This window comes from Anas platyrhynchos, chromosome 7, assembly GCF_047663525.1.
Source record: "Anas platyrhynchos isolate ZD024472 breed Pekin duck chromosome 7, IASCAAS_PekinDuck_T2T, whole genome shotgun sequence".
NCBI lineage: Eukaryota > Metazoa > Chordata > Aves > Anseriformes > Anatidae > Anas > Anas platyrhynchos.
The window spans coordinates 38182635-38208252 of NC_092593.1; the positions used below are offsets into that span (position 1 = coordinate 38182635).

The window sequence follows — 25618 nt, forward strand, 5'->3', positions numbered from 1 at the left end:
GCTTTACTGTTTTTGTGTGTATGTGTGTTTTTTGTTTGTTAGTTTTGTTTTGTGCATGCACACTTTTTTTTCCCCAAAAATTTTGACTGGTTTTATTTTTCCAGTATTTTGTATTATAAGTTCTTATCAGGTAGAGTCAGTGTGAGAGATGGTAACTTCTATTACACTTTTAAGATTAGCCACATAGAATGGCTTGTATGAGAAAGCACAAATACCAACAATAGTGTAAGATACTGATTACTGATGCACAAAACAGCCTAACAAACTACTATTTATCATTTTCAAATTCAGATTGTGCCCTATGAACTCTCACATATCCCTAAATCTGCTTTTAATTCCAAAAGAAACCAAACTGAAAGCTTTCCCTTAGCTTCTCATTTCTCCATCAGAAAATATGTTTTATTATTAACAAAAACCTTTTATTTCTGAAGACCTTCTGCCCCCTTGTGGTTTTTACTGTAAAAAAAAAATAAATCCTAATAGTTTCTTCACATTTTATTTCTCATTCAGTAAAGCACTTCTGCATCTGCCTAAACACAGTATTACTTAGAAAAGCTTTTAATGCCAAGATTAAACCTGAAATACTTTCTTAAGTGTTTCTGACTTCAATAGGACTCAGACTTGATTAAGTACTTGTGTCAGCTTGAGACAGGATAAGATCATAGGCTACCCATTATTACAAACAGCCGGAATTTACAGCCCCAGTCACTTTCAGCACATCTGACACAGCTGAAGGGAGAGGAGGGGCTGCTGAAGACCTTAATGGGAAATTGCTGCTACTTATGCAATTAGATTTGTACTGGTATAACAAACATTTCTCCCTCTACAGGGAGCATTCTTGCTACACTAAGTGACAGACTAAACAGAATATAAGGCAATTATTGAGATAAACTGCAGCAGTTCGCATCCAAGCATCAGCTTTGAGCAAAAAAAAGCCCCGAGTGGACAACTTAAGGCAAAGCAACCTCTCCACAGTGTATATGGGCCACAGAACATCAAATCACAATATTGCGTCCTGAATCTGTGTCACAGATTCACTGCTCACTACTCCAATTGCAATTCTTCAGTTAGACCTGGGGGCATCCTCAGAAGATTGCCAGCTGTGAATTCCACACTTTTTACATACGGTTTACAATGATCTAGGCACTACAAGATTAGAGAAAGCAATGACATTAACAACGTCTGCTTTGGATTCAGATGAATCAATAGCGTCAAATACTAGCACAAAAAGCACAAACGAGCAACAAAGTACAGATAAATTGGTAAAAAGAACTGCAAGATTGATTTAATGTCAGTTCTAACTGAAACATGGCAAAACAAAACTGAATACTTACCTACGTTTTTGCTACATATTTATTATACAGCTTTCCATATCCCAAAAAGCTTTGGTATATCAAATACACAGAACCGAAGTACAGAGAAGAAAACAGGAAATGTCTTCGAGAGAAGTCAGGTTTCACTTTTCACACCAATAGAAATCCCAGCGCAGTTTTGGAATATAGCATGGAAATGAACATTGTAATCTAGGTTTTGAAGCCAGTCTGTATCACTGTGCTATTTCTGAGTATCTCTAGCTGTGTGCAAATTTATTAGAAAAAGCTGCTTGCTCCAAGATATCACAATTTGTTGAGATGAAGCAATTCTTAGTAAAGTTAGGTTGTATGCTCTTGGGCAGGCTTTTTTTTTTTTCCTACTTTTTTTTTTTTTAATAAAATTCTTTATCAGAAGAAATTTTAAGCTACTCTTACAACTTTGTTCTTACATTACTTACCAGTGTAACCACCACTTTGGAAACTTAAAGCTGAAAACTCCTTTCAATTTGAGTTTGCTTTTCTTCATTTATGCAACATGTTACTTTGATGAGAGTATCTGTGAAAAAGGAGGCCACCTGTTTATGTCCTGCTTTTTGTGTGATAGATTGATGATACTGCCATGCCCTTAAACTTTCAGGCAAGAATATACAGATTTTCTTTCACCATCATTCTTTGTAGGCCTCATCCAATGGCCTCTTAAGTTAATGGAAAGTCATTATCTTTGAGTTAGATTCTATACAAAACACATTTGAATAATTTAGTTCCTCCCGTTGTCTTTTGAGGAATTACTTTTTCTAATTTGTCAAATAAAATATACAAATGTCAAAATATTTAGACATAATAGCATACCCTACAACAACTGCTTCCTCTTACAGGTAAAATTACAATTTTGCATTCACAGTTGCATCTCTTGCAGACCTCCAGACATTTGTTTTATACCTGCACTGTATCACAGTGCCTAAGTACCAAGTCTCAGGCTTTTCTGAGTGCATATGGCTGTCTGATGGCCTAATTTGATCATCCATTTGACTATACTACAATATGCAATCCAGTAATCCTCTTGAAGTACAAAACATCTTAAAAATTTATGTTACTTGCTTCTTTAAACCATAACAGGTTGCCACAAAAAATGAACAGAACATCTAAAAATAACACAATAGATTAATTTTGAGTTCCATTAGTTCTCTATTCATAGCACAAGGCCATTTTAATTTGGTAGTACACCAGCACTCTGAAAAAATAAGGAGTCATAGCCTTGCAGTTCTGGTCAATTACCTGAACAGATATTAAATCTCTCTTTGAAACTGACAAATAAAAATAAAAGAGATGTAAAAGTGATAAAATAGAATTTGCTTGTTCTAAAAAATTTGCACACGATCATACAGCATTGTGATAACAGTTTGCTTCTTGATTAGCTAGCCATAGGGTAACATTTTTTAGAAGGGTGATGATTTTTTGCATAAAGACACTAAGTTGGAAACAAATTACAAACATATATAAGAAGATGTATGTGTATTCAGAATGGGGTTAGAAACACCACCATATTCCAATTGGGCAATAAGGCTATTCAAATTCCACTTTAATTTCTTGCTACAGTTACAGTACAAATTGTGCCTGTGCCACTAAGCCAGAAAAGCTGCTCTGTGCTGGTATCCTAGATGTTGGATCTCCCTGACAAATGAAAGTTAGCATTAAGAATGTATTAATTACCCAATTGCATGTCTCTCCAACAGTCTCTGGACTGGTATGGTTAGCTTCCCAAGAAAGCGCTTGATGATTGGACGACTCTTGGCAAATTTGTCTTTAACCTCAATTTCCAAGACATCTGTTAGAAGCGCAACAAAAGAATATTTCTGGAAGGAAAGAACATATTTGACACTATATCAATATATCTTCATTCAGAAGGCATGTGCGTAATTACTACTAGCTGGCAGTGAACTCTAAAAGCAATGATTGATGACTACAGCAGTTTCCATATTGCAAAACAATGTCAGGGTCATTATTAAGTACTGAATTTGGCCTCTCAGAAAACCCCTATCTTTTTACCATTCCTTGAAAATACTTGTTTGGTAAGAAGCTGCACTAGATGAAAGCACTTTCATGGTCCACATCAGAAAGGAGAAAGCAATGTATACTTCTGCTTGCTTCAATTTGGATACTAGAAAGCACAAAGAGAAGGACTCCTCACTGTACTCTGTCATGCTACAGGAGAGTAGCAGAATCAATGTAGAAGAAAGGAAGAGTGCCTCTGTCTAGACTGTGCACTTCCCTTCCAACACCACGTTTTGTTGTAATTTTTTGTATGCATAACATTGGAAGGACAATGCACAGGCAGTATTTTCATGAGCACTGAAACTAAAGGAGGAGAATTTTCCATAGATTTTTGCACCAAAGTTCATAAATCTTCCCAGTAAGTTCCAACAGAACTTTCTTATGTCTTGTAAGATCATCCTTCTACCTTCCCTTGTGGGTGGAAACAGCGTCACAGTCCCTCTCTTCAGCCTAGCATCAATTTTCATTAATTTATGAATAGTTCATATTTGGCATCTGTGCTGCTCTGCTAAGTCTGGCTGAAGATGGCCAAAAGATTCAACAGAGGTACAGGGCACAGATTTGAGCAGGCATGTCGGCAGGGAAGCACACTTACACACAATGTGATGACAAATTCCCTCAGGAAAACAGACTTAGAAACCAAAGATATTTTTTTCCTCTAGATTCTAAGATATCAAACAAACAAAAAAGTATGGGTAAAATCTACAGAAAAGCCAAAGTCATCTGGTTACACTTTTACTGTCTGCCATCTTTAAGACCTCTGAGAAAACTGGCTAATGTGCATCTAGCTAAAAAGATGACAAGGTACTGAACAAGGAACAAAAGAAGGAACAACTCAGCTCAGCTATAGATATTGGCTAAAAGTATTCAAAACCAGCAATTAAGTTGAGCCAGGAATTAAAAAAACTCCTTCATGCCGGGTAGAGCTGGGTTCCTGGGATAAAAATAACTTAAAATTTGTTTCTCAGTATAATAGAAAATCGCAAATTATTTTTCAGAAAGGAGTAGATGTAAAACAGGATCCATTCTGCACCACTAGGACAGCATAGATAATGGGATCATAAGCTGGTATCATCAGAGCATTGCTAGAGGGCAGATGCAGCAGTTAAAGCAAGCCAATACAATGCGTGCACCAGTGAACATTATCACTTTTCAAATAAGCTTCAGAAAACAAGGAGAACTGGAGGTGAAAAAAAAAGGAAAAATCATAATAGGTTTTCTTCCCATCTACTGAACAAAGAAATGGACAGATAGAAAGATGAAGAATCAGTTTAGAGATTAAAACTCGTATACTTCTAAGATTTTAAGTCTTCCACAAATCTACAGTCTTTCCCACAACCAAGCACCCCTGGGCTAATGTTCACACTGCTCTCTTCTGCGTTACTGCTTGTTTGACTGTAACTTGTGGAAACATTTTCCAAAGCCCACTCAATCTTCTGATCTTCCTAAAGAACATATTAACATTCAGAAAGAGCGTAGGCATTTGCTCAATAGAAAATAGGCACAGATTAAGAATGCTGCTATGTGGTCCCCAAAGGGTTAAGAATAATGTTCACAGTTTCCCATGTAAATATTAATCTTCAAAGACACTGCCTTGCTCTTCTGTGCTCAAAGACAGTCGTGGGACTGAGCAGTTCAAGTTCCTTCTTTAAGACCTGCATAACTTACCTGGTATAAACCAATCTAGAAAACTGGCTTCTAACAAACTGCACTTGTTTTCCTTTGCTACGTGGTGCTGTAATGCCTCCCTCCACGGGGTTTCCCTTCCACAGCAGCACACAGAAAGGATATACCAAAGAGCATCCACTCTGCCTGGCAAAAATGAACGCTTGCCACCTGCTGTGCACAATGGGGATATCATTTCCAAATGAGCAGTCATTGCCATCACTAAGCATAAACGCTCTCTCATTGTACCTTTTCTTAAAGAGTTTTCCCACAACATATAATCCATTTTAATTAATTTATTTTTTGCAATTTCAAGGGATCTACAGGGCTGTTGAGTGATTCCAACTCTTTCAGCAGAGAAGCAAATGAAAACCTCCCAGCACTGCAGCTTAAACACATGGCATAAATATGCAGATGATAGCTGTTTCTTTCCAACAACAGGGTTCCTAAAATTACTACAATTTTGGTGTCAGTCTAAATAGCTAGCTACTGAATAAGCTCCCAGCCTTCACAGAGTAAGGACTAATGCGTAAAGAGAAAATACAAGCCTAGTATATTGCATCAGCTTGCAAAGAGCTCTCAAAAGGCATACATTACCTCTCTGTGCCAAACAGGGTTAGTTGTGTTACTGATGATGGTCGACCTTCTTTCCTGACCATGATGAGCAAATGTAGGAAATGTACTTTTCTTGCCTGGCTGAATGGACATCTTTAGGTAAGGATCAGGGTTGAAGAACATGCCTTTTTTAAGCCCAACTGCTCTAATATCTTTAAAACAAAACAAGGAAGGAAAAAGGAACAGAGTAAATTAAAGTTAGTTCAAAAAGTAGTGCATTCCTAAAATATTACCCAGGAAATCAAGTCACCGTAAACCACTAAAGCAAATTAAAGATGCTACTAGAGTAACTGGATCCAATGTACAGAAGATAGTTGAAGCAGCAAGTCAAGTGTTTTCCTAAGAGAACACAGGGAGGAAAAGTATTGATTTGTAATACAAAATTACAGCATGAACATTAAAAAGAGCAACAAATGTTTTTCTCAGCAAGGTATTTTCCACCCTGAAACAAACAAACAAAAAACCCCACCATACAGTACTTGCTCTTTTGCTGCTTGAGGAGAAAGAGCTAAGATTATAGGAGGTAATGTAGTGAACTCAAGCTCTCCCAAAGCTGAGACTTTGAGAAATATTACTTTAAATATTCATCACCGAGGTTGCTCTGGCCTATGATGCACACTTTATCTCAACTTAGGAGAAGATAAGCTATCCCATTTAAAAGGATGCAAGGTTTTCTGAAAATGCTTTTTTGCTAGGGAGGTCTCAGTATCGCAGCCCGTGCCAACTTTCAACAATAAACAAGAATTTCCTCAGATGCACATCTTATACCTATGCACTTCAACAAGAGTATAAGCTTCATCGAGAACATAAAGAAGGCATTTGTGATACAATATTAGATTTTAAACTTAACTGTAAAATATTTGTCTGTTTAGGTTTGCTGAAGCATAAGATTTTAGTGCCTCTCTCCATTAGGTTCTGCAATATGCTGCACACAGTCTTCATGACCCTAATGCAATTGGCACATACATACTTAGATGAGCAATTTATACATGCTGGCAAAATTCACTGCACTGAAACTAAATACTACATCTTCAGAGTCAGTTAAAAAAAAAAAAAAGTCCTGCCTAGAGTTCAAAATTAAGCTGTATAGTAAAATACTATGAAATATAGGGTAACAGCCTTTAAAAGCAACAACTTGGTATATGCAACTACAGCAAGCATATATATTGCTCTATATCACAATCTTTGCACTAAAGCTGTTCGGAAACTCCCTCTACAGGAGAGACCACAGCAAAATTTCTAAGAAAGATCCTCTGCGTGCAATGGCACATGGTATTCCACCAGCTACAAAAGGGAGGAAAAGCCTAAGACACGTTAACAATGCAAATGCAAAGCAGTTCCTCTACAGCCTTAAAAAAAAATAAAATAGAAGCATATCCACATAATTTTTATCTGTATCAGTCTGCACAAGCACACATTACAAACCTGTAAGAACTTCAGGCATGTGGCAGAAGATTCTTCTACTCCATTAATAATATTTTTTCACACTGATTTGCTAGTATAATATGGTAATAAATCATACAATGCCACTAATGATGCATAGGAGATAGAATCATGATTTATTAACGATACCTAGTGAGGAGGATATAGCCAAGTGGTTCTCTTAAGCATTCTTTATTCATTTTAGAGATCACTAGAAAACATCTCTTCCCATCGTGAGATATTCAACAATCTGAAATGCATTTATCTGAATGCAAAGAATCAACTGACCGTTTTCAGACAGGGAGTCCATAATCCAGACAATTTATTAGTGATGGCAAGAGCTTATGCAACAGATTTGGTATTATGGTTGTGAGAGTTGATCGTTTCATGTCATTTTTTTTTTCAGTAAGTAAAACAAACAAACAAACAAACAAACAAAAAACATTATTTTTTCCCACTGCTCGAAATTTATTGCTAGGTAGTATCTAGAAACCTGTCAACAAAAAAGAAGGTTATCACCCACAAACATTTTGAGAACTCCTTGAAAAAGTGAATTTCTAAGTCTAAAATAACACAGAGAAATTCTCAAAAATAGAATTATTTTTCTGCACAAGGAGTAATTCACAAACATATTTCAAAGAAAATAATGCTGTCCTCCAAAGGAGTACAGCATGAAACATAGGAAATAATGCCATCACTGGATCATGGCTCAGCTTTGATTTGCCACAATTTCAGTTTAAGGTTTAACATAGTCTTACATTTAGAGTTATCATATTTGTCTGTTAACACAGTCACATGAGAAGCCAGGACCAGGTAGTTCATCTTGGCTTCAAAAATACAGTTCTCTAGCATCTTAATGGAAAGATGCCAGTCAATTATCTGTCACTACACCGTGCAAAACCCAGGATATTTGAACATTCTCTGATAAGCACACTAAAAATCCATTAAAGATACAATGAAGTTAAAGAGGCACATTCAGATGACAACAAAATGCAGGATCACCACATTCTACATGAGCAACCAAAAACGTTCTGGCAAGTACATGACAGACCTGTCAGTCAGTATACCTTTCAAACAAATTTAGGAAACTCCTCAAGCCAAGTTGTAACATTCCATTAAACACAACAGGTTTTTCAGATTTCACAAAACACAATTATCTTTCTAGTTCTCTGTGTGACTCTACGATGTATTAGTGCAATACTGATAAACTACTGCAAGACCAGATCAAAGCATATTGCCTTCTGCTCTACTCCTACAGCCTTTAAATGTTTTCATTGTCAGCTCCTCAGTATTCAGAAACATTTTTTTCTGTCTTCACTGAAGTTGAATATGCTCTAGTCTCACACGACTTCCTGTGGAATAAAGTGCTAATCAAAACAAGTGAAGCTGGTAGACTGTATCCCTCAGCTATTTCACTGCAGTGACAGCTTAGTCTGTTACAAAAAAAGATTTTTTTTTCTTTTTAAACCACTACTTGCAGCCATTGCTTTGTTACTACTTTCTTACAAGTGACAGAACCAGCTTGCATTTTATTTAGAGGCTATTTTTTTTTGTTGTTGTTCATTGCACAAACTAGAAATTTTTTCAAATTTCTCATGCTGAGATTCATCAAACCCATTTCTTTCATTCCTGGAGATTTGTCAATCTGGCTTGTTTTCAAACAGAAGTTCTAAAGAAATTATATCTTTCAAGCCACTAGAGTGTGCTCCTAGGGAAGGTAAGGAAGAAACGTGCTCTATTTTTAAAGATTTTTAGAACATCTTTTTTTTTTTTTTATATAAAAATAATTTGTAAAAATCATATTTGTGTTGTCTTTTTTACCTGATAGGGTAAAGCTGACTAACTTCCGAGAGTGCTGGGCTCCAGAAGCACCTTCATCCGTGCCTTCTACTCCCATCTGAAGAGGAGAAAGAAATAACATGCCATAGAAGTTTTCATCTGCTTTATACATAATTGAAGATGATTATGCAACTGCATAGAGGCATGCATGGGAAGAATCAGAACAATTACTGCCTGTTACCAGGGACAAAGCTACAGCATCCATTTCTAGGAAAATATGATATATGCCACACGGTGTTAATACACTAGTCCTTGGAATCTTCCAAAGAGAAAATAAATCACTGAAAGGGAAACACTATTTTCTTGTGGGTTTCATTTTTATAAAATAAAATCAACAGTACAGACTGGCAATATACATAGGAAAGCATGAGCTAGCTGGTGACATAACTTTTGTCACTTTTCACAAGTGGGCCATGCAATAAAAAAGGCAATGGGATCAATGAGACCAAAAACCTTCAGATTTATGAATGAATTTTTTAAATGGAAAAATACATCAATGATACAAATACAAATGTCATCTAAAAGCTATGCTTATACTACACATGTATTCAGGTTTGGTTTCTACAGAAATCTCTGACTAGGTAAAAAAATTACCTCAAAATAAAAGGCTTCTCACGTATTAACGTCTAAATTGCTATATCCACAGAATAGTTCCTTCAGCTGACAGACAAATTTCTCTCCAGACAGAGATGTGCATCCAGCTGAATAATCTAACATAAAAACATCAATGGAGCTATACTGAAAGTCAAACGGTTCTCCACGTAGGCAGTGCACTCACTCCCAGAGATTACACCCGGTGTGCTAAAAAAGCCTCATCCAAAAAACTTTGTATTAGTGATAAAATAGGAAGTCATCAGACCTGTTAAACAAAATAAGCTGATAACAAACTTGTACACCTGTGGGTAGATGAAATATGTAAAGCAGCTTTTAGCACCTGAACGGTTGTCTGCAAGCAGAACTAGAAGCTATGGGACTGAAAATATTTCTGAAGCTGTGGTAGCCTGACTAGAATGTGCAGTCCATGAGGAAACCACTAAACAAGTCAAAAGTCCTTCTGCTATTGCTTTAAGCGTTATCACGAGCTTTCAAATACTTCCCATGATGATCAGCAAACAAAAGCACAATCAGAACAAATGCTGGGTGCAATTGATACTGAAGGACTTACTCTGTTGCAAAATTCCCATGCCTAGCATATAAAAGCAGTCAAGCCAATAAAGCCATACAGAAACCATGGTGACGTTGACATTTGGCATCCCCACGGGCCTCAGCAGCCTCGTGAGGGAACAGCCTGTGTCAGGAAGTTGCACTGCTCCCCGCCCGGCCCGTTTCCCGTCCTCATCGCCGCGGTCGTGATTCACCATGGTTTTCAGGGACAAGCTTTTCTCACCAGAACGCTCTCAGCTCTCTCACCTCCCCACCGAGCACGGTATCATTACTCCCACAGCTTCGTAAGGATACACAAGCAGTGACAGCTGGTAGTAAAATTATGAGGGCATTAAAGACACACTGGGTTAACTCCAGCCCAACCTGCATCCTCCGGCTTTAGGAGGGTTGCTCTGGAAGCAAGAAGGGGCCAGTCCCGGTGGGAAGGAGAAGCCGAGCAGGCAGGGTTGCAGGAACTCTGCACGTATCAGTGTGCTCTACTTGACTCCTAACGGGCATTGATTTCTTGTTAAGAACACTACTTACCAACAAAAAGGTCTTCCTCTTCCTGTATGTATCTTTCCACTACATCATGGACTACAGATAACATTGTTTATATTGCTAATCACTGTTTTAGTATGTTTTACAGAAAAAATGATTTGCCCACAATTCAGCTATAATAAAACTAACTATAACAGTGTTCTGTAGCACTTCCACAGTTTCATTTGTTTTATGCCATTTTCCAGCTCCATTATGATCTGAACAGCAGGTTCAGTTTTTCTGCACCAATTGCAAGACTTGACCCCACCAGACACACATTCTTGCACTACACAGGCTATCGCACCTGGTGTAAGAAAGTGTTTCTGAATACTAAATCAGACCTTGCTTTTTTACCTCGTGCTGAAATGAACACAATATTAACTGCTTATCCAAAAATAAGATGAGCTGAAATTCCTGGTGTAATATTCCATTACCATGAGGAAAACCAGAAATGGATCTCCCACCAAACCATGCAATGCAAAAGTTCGGCATGATCCAAGGAAGCAGGTAACTTATCACAGCTTTAAAAAAAAGAAACAAAAAAAAAAAAAACAGAAGGAATGGGCATGCCTCGACTTTTACCACTCTCAGGACCAACGTATCTGTCACAAAGGACATGACACACACAGTGCTTAAGTTTAACACCAAAAACAGGAAAATGGTATGAGGTACTAATGCTTAATAATAGGTATACTTATGTATAACTAACCCACTATGATATTTTATAGGAGGCGTCATCTGAGCTATCATGACATTCTCATCAATGAAACTATCAGCTCACTATTACTGGAAGTCTGTGTTGTTAGAGCAAACAAAAGGTTTACATAAAATTACACCTTCCATCAGGAGTACAAATTCTGTAGCATACCCAGGATCCTGTGCTACCTTTCAAAGGAAAATAAAAAAACAAACAACTCCCATAGTGACAGCAGGTTAACCCCACAAGATGGACCAATGACTCTGACAGATGGGTTTTCAGGTAACTCCCAAGTATATAAATGCATATTCAGAGAGAGTTCAGATGTCTTTTTGCATAACTAGTCTTGAAAAAATACCACCAAGTGGCTTGTATGACAAGACCGAGAAAATATACAGGCTTAAATGGTTTCTTCATTACTTTGAGATGCCTATTTTTTATTTAAAAACAAAACACAAAACAATCAGGCTAGCTTTTATTCTGTAGTTTATAAATGTATATTAAACACAGTTGTTGTCAAGCTCACTAACTGTAGCACATTTTCTTCTATAAAGTATCAAAAGCTCCTATGCCTGCTGTGAACATGTATTGTTCATAGGTCTAACTATTAAATGGTGCTGTCATTTAGGTCAGGAATTCTAAGAGAAAGAAAAAACATTCGGTATAACGAGACCTAGTCCATGACAGCACATACAGTATCAGATTGCCATAGCATTCACTTGTAAATTGACAATGCTGAAGAACTGCAAGATCAGATTAAAAGCAAGCAGCTTAAATAAATTGTGCTCTACAGTATCCTCAACGCTGTAGTTGTCAAGACATCATCCTGACAGATATAATCTTAAATACTTGGCAGGTAATATCAATGAATCAAATGTACTGTGAGACTTTACGTCAACTGAAGACCTAGCCTATTAGATGAATTATGTCCATCAAATGTACTTGGATAGAAGTGTGAATGGTTCTTCTTATTCTTAATGGTACTTATTTAAACAACTAAAAAATTCCTTTAAAACTTCAAGGTATCAAAAGTGCAAGTAATGAAATTGTTATAAGGCAAAAATAAATCATGAAAGTCGGAGAATTACCTAAATTTCAATGGTATGTGAACACTCCTAAAAAATCAATAATTTCTGCAGCAGCAGAGTTCTGTATGGTCTTTTTTTATATATACTAGTAACTGCTATCTCAGCAACAATTTCATTTTTAATAATAACAAATAAGTGGAGACTTCCGATAAGAATTCTGTTTGAATTAGATAACCAGTGTGAAAAATTTCTAACATGGTGTTAAATTACATCAAACTGGAAGCAAGTAAAATGAAATGGTTATCATAAAAGATTTCATTTCAACTTGGTGAATATTACCGTCATTTTATCACGAAAAAATACCGAGCCATGAAAAGCATTTCCTAATTTAGGTAACTGTTGTCATACAATCTCTCTCTCTCTCTTTTTTTTCCAGAAGTTGCAGTTAATAGTAAAACTAGGAGACTTATACTGATAGGTTTGTCTGGCAGTTAATATCGTATACAAATACAATGAACAAATAGATTAAACTTACCATCACAGCAGGGTTTTTCACAGTGATACATGGAGTAGTAGCTCGGAGGGCTCCACTAACACCATGGTAGTATTTAAAACAGATCTTTATTTCAGCTAGAAAACAAAACGAAAATCACATTAAATCCTTTGTGATAGACAGTAGGCAAAAGACAGTCAACTAAAGGAATGTGTGTATGGGGAGTTGCAGCTCAATTCTGTTCATTGCGCGTGAGTTTAGGCTAATTAACCAGTACAGCTCACTGGTACATCTTTGCTGTAGAAGCACACAATAACTGTAAGTGAAATACATTTTATTTTGACCTGTAGAACAGGACTGCAGATGATCAGGACACAGATTCAGGATACATTTCCCTGGATTGTAATACAACCCTATTTGCTGTAAGTAAACTGTGCTTTTTAGTCTGAGTTGACTCTTAGGAGCTGTAGGAGAAATCATTAGATCATCTACTGTGATCATTATTGTGCTCTCTGCTGCTCTTTCTCCACTTCTCCACATTAATATTGACATATGGACTCCAGAACTATACACAGCACCTAGCATCAGCCTCACCAAAGCTGAATGAGAGGGATCATTCCCAGGTCCTACCAGATGCTCCTCTCTCTATATATATCCAAGAAATGCAGTAGAGCTCTTAGTCACAGGTTACACAGCAAGTTGATGTAAAGGTGTGGCTGGCATGCAATCACTGACTCTGCAGGCATGGCCAGAATGTCTTTCATTCTGAAGCCAGCAGTATCAAAAAGCACTGCATTTCTTTTAGTAACTCCTGCAGACCCCCACTAGTAAGATTTCCCTTTTGGTGTTTTCTGTCAAACCTTTTACTATCATTTAGCATGCCTATCCAAAAATACCCCTGATCCTCGTAAAATAAGAGGGTAGTAATAAGAGATAAAACTTGAGCATGAGATAAAATATTAAAAATTCAGGCTCTTATCACTTGGATTCTGCATTAGCCCTACAGATATCCTGACATTCTGGTGGGAATGGAGATCCAAGTACAGTTGTTCATGGTAGAAAGCTATTAACATGCAGAGTGCTCTTTAAAGCTCATTCTGTATGAGTACAATCCATCACTCAGCGATCTGCCTTTAGAAATACTTTAGCAGGAAATTAAGAATAGAGCAGCTGGTTATCTACTCTTTGTGTATTCTGCAGGTTGTATTTCTGCTACTATTTCAATATAATCATTATGAAAAAGACTCACTGAACTATTTGCTACTAGCCCGATCCCTGTCAGACTCTGGAAGAAGTTGCATGATACGTATCTGAAGGAAGCTTGAAGCACTTCATACTGGAACACAGGAAGGGTGAACGTTTCACCACACTTCTGGTCCCACTGAATAAAGTTTTGTTTGCTAAACTGCATTTGCTGCAGACAAAGGAGTATTATGTTTCAGTGAAGCCCGACCTCTACTGTTGTTCCTCTGCATTCTTCTAACATAGCAGCACAGCTATAATTATAGCTGGCCTTGATCCTGTGGGATTTTCCCTGTCTGGAACAATCTCCCTGTTTTCCTTCCCCACTGGAACATCTCTTCTGTAGGAGGTTGATGAGGGTTTACCTCTGGGTACAGAAGTGACCACGGCCAGACAAAAATGGCCACAGGCAGGCACAAATTACAGCAACCGGTTTGGACAGAACTGGAGGGTGTGCATAAAAGTATTGGCTATTCAACTCCTTCCACTTGGTTTAACAGTACGTTGGAAGCCCAAAACTACAAAACTGCATGTACTGAATATGGTTGTGGGACATGATTCCTTAGGGCTGAGGTACTTCATCACTGCGAGATAAAATGCCCACTTATCCCTACTCAGAAGGATGAAAAATCCATTCTGCAGGTCTGCTCAGCCAAGAAGGATTTTTATTTTTTTTTAATTTGCTGCAGTAAGTCAACATTCATTTAAGAGAGAGGATGCACCTCAGAACTGACCTTCAAAGCTGGGCTCACAGGGAGGGAGGAGGTGGAAGAACTTCTGATCCCTCTTCCTCCTACTCTCATCTTGTCACTTCAGAAAAAGAAGCTAGCACTGGAAGAGCTATCAGCTGCTGCTCTTATTTGCAGACAGCCCGTAATGCAGACAGAAGTTTGTTATACATTCTCACTACACTGGCACTTAAATTCTCCTGCAGGCAGAAATGCAATACTACAAGCTTTGGATCCTTGGATTTCTTCCTCTCAGTGACTTCTACAAGCATGCAGTACTCTCCAACACCTGTATGTGGCTGGTGGTAGAAGACAACATCTGATTCTAGAAATAGATCCGACGATCCATTTCATACAAACTGAATTTAGAAAGAAAAAAAAAAAAAAAAAGCTTAGAAAAACTATTAGAAAAAAGAGAAGTTAAGACATGGCATCTGGAGACAACTACTCTCACCAAGAGAAGTAGCATTGATTTGGTTTGGGCTTTATACAGCTCTACACACAGGAACCTTGGAGGTGCTGTTAGCATTGTGGCACTGGGATTAACAAGGGAGAAGCTGCACTTGAAATTCAGCATGAAATTGAAAAATGGGCTATCTGGCATGCTTATGCCAGATATTGCTGATGTGAATATAGGTTTGCAAAATCTGATCTTGTGCACAGCAAGAATACAGTGCCCTCACAGAACCAGAGGCAGCTAATTTTTTATATACATACATATATTTATTTAGATATATGTAACAGTGCTAAAAGCTACAATTAATACTTAACAGTGAAAGAAATCTCAGAGGAATCCTGTCAATTCAAACACGCTGAGGATGTAGCTCTTTGACATTGCTTCTTCTGTGTTATCAGAAAAACTGTGATTTGAATGTTTGTTCTTCATGTCTGATGGATTTCTGTGCCCCAGATATGTTGATAATAGGTGTCTGTGCCTACTCCTGATAGAACACCTCTCTACTTACATATAAACAAGGCCCCCGAAATACAAACAAATCTTCAGAAACAGTAAGCTCCTGCAAACAGGACTTGAATATTTAGAAAGCTGAGGTCAATACCATCTTAATATACAGGCCTCCTCTCAGCTGTTCCATAGTATAGACTGCTAAATAGCATGCATCACCTAAAGTTTTCCTAGTTTCTTTTATTCCTCCTGCCACCTCATTTTCAGGTGTTTCCTTTCAGTGTAAACTTGCCCTTCTCTTGTTTCTCGTTGCTACTACTGCTTCCCCCAACGAGTTAATCAGCTTGCTTTGTATGTGATCTGAACTGAAAAATTTAACAGCAATAAATCCAGCAAGGGGAAGACACTTGTACCTGACCACAGGACTATATGCTGTCTGCTTGATTAAAGAAAAAATGTGACCTTGCAGAACAAAAACTATTTTCATTCATGGGAAAAAGTGACTGTACCTAGCTCTCTGTTCTTGCTGCCACACGTCCCATTGTCCCTGACGTTCCTCCAGACATCACACAGACCGCGAGGAATTCCTACAGCGACCAGACATTTCCTCTTCGTTTAAAAATAGGACAAAATGAAATCGGGGTATCTATGATTCTTTGAAAGATACCACAGAGCCATATAAAAAGGGATACATGTTAATTAATCTGGATAAGACCATAATCCCCTTCTTTAAAAGCTAATAGATGTTAACATTTTATAACCATAGTTTTATAGCTCAAGTCCATTACATAAAATGTTGGAATTAAGAAAGGTGTCACTTAAGAAAGGTTTCTGGGACTCAAGCAGTGATACCTGAATTTCAAGAACTCCTGCCTGAAATGCAGCATAATGCTGTACTTCCCTCTATGGACCACGCACTCTCGCCTCTTCAATAACAGAGAGAGATCTGCTTATAATAATAGTCACCTCCAGAAAATAAGTCAAACCCTTGCTGGGTTGCAGCGGCCTGTGGAGATGACCGCTGCTCCCTGCTAGCTGCACAGAAAATGCACAGCGGCTCAGAGCTCCTGGACTCTGCAGCAAGATGCCGGGAGTCACTCAAGCTGAATCCATGGCTCTCTGCAGATATAAACGTATGTCCCCACACTGAGAAAAAGCTGACATCACAGAAGCTCATAAAAAAAGTATGAGAGCATGTTTTGCAAATCATTTAAGAAAACTCTGGTACAAATTAACAAATTAAACACAAATTAGATCACTCACATTCAGATGTTACAAATGTATAAAGGGAGAAGTAATCCAGGGAAAAAACACCAGGTTAAACCCTATTTTTTCCCAGCTGAACACAAACAGCCAATAGACAACTGCAAGAATTTAAAAGTGCTCTGCACATCCTGTCAGGTGAATTTATTTTCTTAGCGTGACTGTTCATTAAACACAACCTTTTTGTTCAAGTATTTAGCGCTCTTTCCCCTGCATCATTTTAACCAACCATCTCTTGGATTACTTCCTACTCGTAACAGCGCAGCTCAGCAAAGAGCAGAGCAAGTGCCAAAGCAGGCTGCCTTCTGGCACTCTCCCTCTCCCTCAGCAGGTAGATCACAAAGTTTATTTTACAGAAGGAAGGATTAAAAAAAGGAAAGTGATTTAAGCAGAATTACAGAGAGCTTTTTAGCTAAATTAGTATCACTAACAGATTAATTCTGTCCCCTCCTGTGGTCTCTCTGCACCTAACCTGCCTCAAAGGAAGCCGCTAAGCAACAGTTGCTCAAACAACAGCTTACCTGGCCCTGCCGCCCGCACACACTTTGCTGCAACTCTGAGGCATTTCTACTTACGGTCATGAGCCCTGCCTGTCCCATTCCAGTTTGGCAAAAAGGTTAACCTAACCTTTAAAACAAAACACTGGGCTATTATATGCTTAAGGAAGTCAACAAGGCTTGCCACAAATCATAAAAAAAAAAACCAAAAAAAAACACACAACACAAGACAAAACCCTATTTCAGTTATTTGTGATACACAAAAATAGCTAGTAAGAGACAACAGATATAAATAGCAGAAGTATAATAAAAGTATTTCTTACTCAGTGAACAAGTTTATAAATAGGGTTGGGACAATAACCACGAGAAGCACAGTGCTGGTAGAGTGCTGGAAGGGCACTGGTTACACAGGACCACGCAGGCAAGCATCCCAGGCTCAGAACAATTCAGTGTGAGGAAAATATGATTTTCACAATTTCATTTAAATGGTCAAAACATAAACACTGGGTACGAGTAACAAGTTACGTTGATAAAGCATTTATTAGCACTGACCATTGACCAATGCTTTGGGCAGAGCACTAAACTGTGCTCCTACCCCTACTAGACAATAGCAACAACTCTGCATGAGAGCAGCCTTTTAAAGCTAAAAGCACATCAAGTTCAATTATGAAACCAATTTGTTTTTCTTCAATCTATATTAGGTTGTTGGTGTTTTTTTTTTTAAAGAAAAAATGGGGCTAGGAGTGCACTCTTCTAACTGCAATGTGCAGCAAATTTCAGTCTTGGTATGCTATTTTTACAAACTTTGTAATTTCGTTGTAATGGGCACTGAATAGAGGGAACGCTATATAAAACCTCATTTGTAACATGATATTGTATAATGCAAACACATGGATCATCACCACGCTTTCTGAATATATCTCAGAGTCATGCCACAAAAGTGAGAGTTTAAGGACAAAATAGAAACAGTCTGTGCAGTCACCCATCCCAGCACTGCAGTGAGGCACCAGCAGTGATTTAACCACAAACATCCCAAGAGTGATTTGGAAGTGATTCGTGTGACAAAACTGGCAGCATCTGGATGAATCCCAACAGTTGCCACTATGGATTAGTTTTAACTCAGTCTCAAAGGAAGCTCTTGGCCTGGCACCTGTATCAATAAACCAAGCACGTATGGACTCGAGTACAAACACACGACCATCAATAATGTCACTGAGCATCCCCGACACTCCTGTCCCATGTGCTGGGGAAGGGAGGACGGGCTGGCTATATGGACACAAGCGCCGTGCTGTGCCACTTGCTCCAGGCAGCAGGAAACACCCCACGGCCTGTTTTAACTACTAGGAAGTTTGCAGGTTTAAAGACTTTGTGCCCACGGAAGTACATAAGCACTGCAGTTCTGTGTTGCCTGACAGTGACCACACTATACCGCTTCTCCCCCGTGGCACATCCAACACAACCTGTCCCTGCCCACACTGCAGGCATCAAAGCTGCAGTTTGTCTGTGAGAGGCAGCTCTCATCAACTAATCTTCAGAACACCTCAAGCTTTCTATGGTACGCTTTTTCCATCACACCAAGATTTCCGTGGATCATTTCAACTCGGTCTTTCTGCTACCTCTGTTCTCCACAAGGAATGCCACCACCTCTGCCCCAACACCCCTGAGAGGGAGCCCTTGCTATCCTGAGCTCCCAGACTGCGGTGCCCCAAGAAGCTCTCTGCCACATTAACTCTGCTCCTGGAGCAGACGCTAAAAGTCCTGACATACTTAAAGAACTTAGCCTGATGTCGTGATAAACACCACGACATGAGCATAACACAAAGGCACTGAGCTGTGTTGCACCTTCACACCACTGCCATCAATTCCGAGTGACACACCTTGAACTCGTCCTTTCATTTCACAGCAGAAGGAAGAAAACTGTTTGTAGAGCTGCGGTCACGTCTAGCAATCCTTCTGTAGTCTGTAGAGCAAACAACCTGAGGGAGCCGGCTAGTGAGTCATTGTTTGCCTTTCCCCACATTTTAGCAAACTTCAAAGCAGAAAGTTTTAGTCACATCTGTTATGGAAGGAAACACCATCTTGGGCACACTGATGCTCACATTCACCTTGTTGAATCTCTGAAGTGACAAAGATCCCTGCCGTGCTCAGCGCATTTCTGCTCCTTTCCCAGGTAAAACAAAGGAGCTCCTGCCTCTGCCGGCTTTGGCTCTGCAGGTCAGAGCCAGTCACTTCATCTGGAGGTGACAGCTTCAGGATACCAGCTGCTTGTGGTGGTGAGCTGGGCTTTGAACTTATTTTCCTTCCCAACTCCTTTCCTCCCCCTCCTCCTCAGCCACTGCCCCCAGAGGCTGCTTGCACTTCTGGAATGTATTAAGTTCACCTCTCATTATTTCACCACTGACTCCTTTGATTCTCTCCTCTCTGCATACAGTTTACAGATTTTTTGTGTCAATTTTTTTTTTTAAAGCATATGAGAATTATCTTTCATCATCCTAATTTAGCTAATTTGGGTGCTTGGGGGAATTAATGCCTGTTTTTAGTATGAAGGTAGTGAGATTCTCCCCACCCTGTTTTCTGAGGGTTGCCTGATCTGAAGAGAGGAGCCGGCCTTCAGCTCTGCCTCTACAAGGCACTTGCTTGGGAAATAGGAGGTGGTGGATCTATAGGGAGGGATTTTAAGAGGAATAAACTGAATGACCAGGAAACTGAGTTAAAAGATTGCAGATACAGAGTAATGTAAAATTCAGACAAAAAGTTTAACCAAGGCTTAACTTTAAACACAAGTATAAATTCCACAGACTTCAGTGAAACTATTAATGAGTTTATAATTATCCTCATGGAAAAATCAGTTCCCAAACTAAGGCATAAGATGCTTTTTTTGTTTTGTTTTGTTTTTTTTACAAGGTACAAATCTGAGGATTTCAGAAGGAGCTTGAGGCCCAAACCAGCTGACTCCCACTGATTAACATTAATGCAATTAAAATGGAAATCCTCCTTCTGCATAAGATTCATTTGCATATGGCTTGTTAGCGATGCTATCATCCTCTGCACTCTGCCCTGGAGAGATCTTACATTACGGGTGAAAACATGTGCCATGTCCCTGAGCTCTGACACTGCTGGGAAAAAATGCAACCAAACCCTTTGGGATCATATGCACGCTGACTGATCTCAACTCATCATTCAACATTAGGAACTTCAGTTTAATCACTTTCCTTGCCAAAAAGACAAACAGCTTCAGGCCAGATTCATTTATCCCGGGCTGAGGTTGGACATCATGTTGAGTATGAGCCAGCAACTGACCTCCCCACGGGCACAGCAAACCACCTCACAGGTTACGTTGGGAGGTGCATGGCCAGCAGAGAGGTAGAATTTGTTATCCCCCAGACTCAGTGCTGGTATGGACGCACCTTGAATACCTCACCTAGTTTTGGGTCCCTCGAGTTCAAGAACATGGAGCAGGGACAGCAGAAGGCTACGAAGATGGTTGGATTGAGATAACATGACCTGTGAGAAGAGGCTGAAGGAGCTGGCCTTCTTTAGTCTGTTGAAGAGGAGGTTAAGGCAACATCTAACTGCAGCAGGGGTAGTTTGAAAGATGTAGTTACAAAGATTAGAAATTAAAACTCTTTTCAGTTCTATCAGAAGATTTTAAACCTTGTGACAGCCCCAAATTTAAGCTTCTGAGGTTCAGACAAGATGCCAAGAAAAATCTTCCTTAACTGTAGAAAAGCTGCAGTACTGGAAACATCCTAAAGCATGTGCAAAATCTGTCCCTAAAGGTTTTCAAGACTGAGCTTTAAAAGCCACATCTGACCAGGTAAAGTGTTGGTAATAGTCCCACCCTGAGCAGGAGGTTGGATCAAAGACCTTCAGAGGTCCTTTCCAACCAGCATGTCGAAACTGTGATTAATCTCCAGCTGAGTTTAGATTGATCCATTTACACAGTTTGTCCATCCTTTTCCCACAGACGTTGTCGTCTTCTATCGGATCTGCTGCTTCAAAAAATCAAAGATACTGCTGCTGATTGTACTCCCAGCTCTTCCTTTCACTCCTAGCAAAGCACTGCTGAGTTGGTAATGGTCTGCTGCCCGTCATACCGAGAGGAGTAAATATGACAAACGCCCAACACCGTGACGTGTATCTGACACATTCTGCCTCTTGGCGAAGACATTCCTAAGCACAAGAAATCTAAAACTGTAGAATTCTTTCCAAAATTTGGAAACTAATGGCAGTTCAATGCATCAGAGATACCTTAACTTCAATAATTGGGCACATATTTCCTGGGGACATGAGCCCTTCCATTTGCCTCTCCCTCTTGCTCTGACAGTGCTATAGGGAGTACAAATTATATCAGCACCAGGGCAGGAGAAAGAGCCTAAAGGTGAGCTAAGTTCATCTCCATGGCTGGCCCAGGCTGGGCAGCATCACTGCCTGCAGACCACAGCGAGAACCCAGGCTGCGTTCTCTTCCCCCAGCCCCCTGGTGCTGCGCAGCAAGAGGCAACCCCACTGAGGCCATGCCTGAACTGTGTGGCCACCTGGGCATTCACCGGGGCTGTGATGTAGTGATGCATCGCAGGGAAATAACCTAACATCACGTAACATAAAGGAGAAGCCGCCTATAACTGCATCAGAAATGCTCCCCCACTAAAAGCAAAAATGAAAAGCCTTGCTGAGCAAACTTTGTCATGTATTTGGGAAATCTCCCAATTTAAAAAGTGCAATTAGAAATGCAGTTAAGCACGTCAGTGCAATTTTTGGCCTCTCACTAGAAGCACAAGTGTTACTGGTGACATATTTATCTGTCACACTATGTGCTGTAGCAGCATATGCCCATAAACATTCCTTTTTACAGTTCTCAGCTGCCGTGTAACTGCTTCTCTTTTGTTCATAGTATGGGAGTAAAACTGTTAATTAGTAAAGCTAGCCACAAGCAAGGAACACGTATCCTTCTGTCTTTATATCAGTTGCTTGCAAAGTCCCAAGTCTGTTGAAACTGATTTTAAGTCAAAACTGCTAATTCTTGAAGCATTAACCTAGGTTATTTATTCACGTGAACTAAGAGCCTCATCTCCACACATGACACAGCAATGCTAAAGGATACAAACAAATATCCTTGAAGGCAAACTGCCAGTACAGGCAACAATATTGATATAAGTATATGTAAGAGAAATTAGAGGCAAGGAACCTTTCTAACATAAACTTTAATCTGCTTCAATGACACCGTCTTTGGCACCAGGAAAGTTATTTTTTTTTTAAATCCTTATTATTTTCTTGACCTTCATCTTCAGTTCAACCATTTTTCTCTGTAGTAAGTTCCTGAAATTGTGATTTTATCCCATTAAACCTTTGTTTTTTTCCTTGTCAAAAAAAAACCGTGCTGTGTAATGCATAGATTCACTTGGCAATGTTCAACGACAACTTCTAGAAAGAAGAATTTTTAATAATAATCTACAGGATAGGGGTTCCAGAACCTCTTAAAATGCATATACTGATGTTATATCTGTTAATTGGAAGAAAAATTTCTGCCAAAACCTACAGTTAGCAGCACTGCAGTATACAATGAGGAAATGGAGTGGGAGTGTATATATATATATTTTATTTATTTATTTATTTATTTATTTAATTTATGGAGATTCTTTACTGTGAGGCTAAACAGGTGGTAGAGCAGCTCACAGCTCTTTTGGGACTGATTGCCACTTTGATGATACTCATATCAGTTTCCAACAAGCTCATATACAATGTTCTAGAATTAAAACACCCAATTTCTGCAGGGGATCACATACTTCAGACAGTAAAAATACTCCTTTTCATTAAAAAGCAAACAACAAAGCAAAAATATCTCACAGCAGAGTGGCTTGCTTCCTACAAATCCTGGTCACCTAACAAAGTGGTGAAGGGCTGTGATGTGAAGGTTGGCTACCAATACACTTCCTGCAGAGCTTAGCTGAGGAGTGTTGCTTCCAGTCACACCAAGATTCAATCTTTCAAAACCATCCAGCGGTTTCCCAGTGTAATGAAATGTCAGTTGAGAAATCTTGACACAACAGGACAAGAGGCTGGCACGTCCCAGAGACAAATCTACCCTTAATACTAACACATACTAGCAAGAACTACTGCTTTTTTATCTTTTCCTTCATGTGTATTTACCATTAATGCTTTCTCCAGCTGAAATTTTAAACTTCTAGGAAGGTACGTCATCTTTCAATGCATATACACTACACAACATTTAACAAGGCAATTTTTTGTTCCCTTAAACTGAAGTACATTGTCCAAGAACATCCCTAGAACACAAATGCAGTTCTGAGCTCAACTTTTTCCTTTTTATTTTTTGTAAACTCTATAACTTTTTTTTTTTTTTGGTCACTGTATTTTTTGTAATGTCTGGCAAACACATTGAAAAATATGCTGCTGCTTAGAAATATATAATCAATTTATTTGTTTTATCAGTGTTTGACAAAGTGTGTATCAAGCACTATCTGGATGGTTTCCCTTGACACAATGGCATGCTTGCCTTACACTGGGTAAATATGTACTCACATTCCATAAAATAAGGGCCAGGTTCAATTCGCCACACAATTTGTCCTTTCTGTGTGCCAGTCACTCCACGATTTTTGGAATCCCAGAAATTGGCTGGAGAGTTCTCATCTGTAAGAGGAAAGAAAAAAAAAATTGTCACATAGTATTTAACATTTATAGTAGCAGGGTTGCTTTTTTTTGTTTGTTTGTTTGTTCAAGAGGCCCAGACACAAAACATAAATTCTGTTAAAATAAATAACTAAATATAAAAGCAAACTGGCAAAAGGTAAACGGCTTCTCTTTTACAGTTGATAGATCAATTTATGCAGAGTGAGCAGACATACATACAACCAAAGTAAATATATGGTTTCCTGTAAGAGATGGCCTGCCAAGGTAAAGCATTAAATCCAAAACTTCCCTGCCTCAATAGACAGGCTATTGGGAATGTATAGCTGCCTGTAACGTCATCACAGCGTTGCCACAACATATTATACAGTGGTCTCGCTCTGTGCTGTGGAAATCTAGCATTCGCTCCTTAGCTATGATGTATGGAATTGGTGTTCGAGGTATTAGGACTTGATTTATTTTTAGAGGATTCCTGCAGTTTAGAAACTGGTGAGAATATCTTCATACATACACCAAAAAATCTGACACATTCGATTTCCTGGCATGTACCGTATTACCACCTATCAGTAAACGAGAGTTAGAGGTCCAAAGGATTGTCGCTTAGTAAGCCAGAAATACAAATGAGCAATTCAGTGATTCAAAAGAGGAGAACTGAGAAGTAAACATGAAGTCTCTGAAGATCAGCTTAGCACTATCAGTATTTTTCCCTCCCTAAGAAACATTTTGTTCTAACAGGAACAAAACCAGGTCTTGGGGTTTGTTTCCTACTTACCAGCCTGGGTTCAGACACCCAGCATCCTATTTGACTGAAACAAAAACAGAGGGAGAAGCTGTTTGAAGGGGCACAAAGACAGTTATCATGACCCAGAGGAAGCTGACATAAATCCAGCTTCTTTTGTACAGAAAGTTCTTTGGAAGTATGCATCGTGAAATGTTACAAGTGCATTTACGCAGCTGTTAGACAAACATACCTGCTGCCTCCAATATAAAGTCCTAATTCCTTCCAGTACTACTTGAAAACTTCACTCTCAAAATAAATAAATAAATAATTTTCCTTTTTTTATTACACACCTCTGAGTGCATTCTGCAACACTAGATAAAGAGGAACTCAAAAAGCACAGCCTGTAAAAGGCAGTCCATGCGCCTCAAAAATCTCTGTAGTTTGCAATGACACTAACTGAAACAATACAGTGGATTTTTGTTTATTTATTTGCTTATTCAGCGTACTTTCCCTATCCAGGGTCCCACTTCTTTCAGGGAGATATCTCATGGATTCCCAGAGCGCTAGTTTAACTTCTAGCATATCTACAGGACTGCCTACTCCATGACACAATCTTGGTTATCCAAACCACTGCTACCAAAAGCATGCAGATTTTTGAGAAATTCAATGGATATTTGAAACACAAATACTTTTAAACTATTTACTGTTCTAATTATGTCTAGGTAAATAAAGAGATAAATGGAGGAAGAAAGTTCCTTTTACATGCTCTGGTTCTTCTCAATAGCTGTATTTAACCAACTGGAGAAAAATCT

General features: G+C 38.9%; 1 protein-coding gene across 6 annotated transcripts in view; it reads right to left on the bottom strand.

Annotated features, from left to right (window-relative positions):
- HECW2 (HECT, C2 and WW domain containing E3 ubiquitin protein ligase 2) overlaps window positions 1-25618 on the bottom strand; it is a 192474-nt gene that overhangs the window by 59429 nt on the left and 107427 nt on the right. For all 6 annotated transcript variants that reach the window (XR_011810504.1, XM_072040570.1, XM_072040569.1 and 3 more), the window contains exons 3-7: window positions 23981-24088; window positions 12850-12944; window positions 8889-8964; window positions 5628-5797; window positions 3024-3166 (exon numbers count right to left, since the gene is read on the bottom strand). Coding sequence is in view for 5 of the 6 variants with exons in the window: in XM_072040570.1 (XP_071896671.1) it covers window positions 3024-3166; window positions 5628-5797; window positions 8889-8964; window positions 12850-12944; window positions 23981-24088 (592 nt within the window). In the remaining variant the exon portion in view is untranslated. The remainder of the gene's footprint in view (window positions 1-3023; window positions 3167-5627; window positions 5798-8888; window positions 8965-12849; window positions 12945-23980; window positions 24089-25618) is intronic.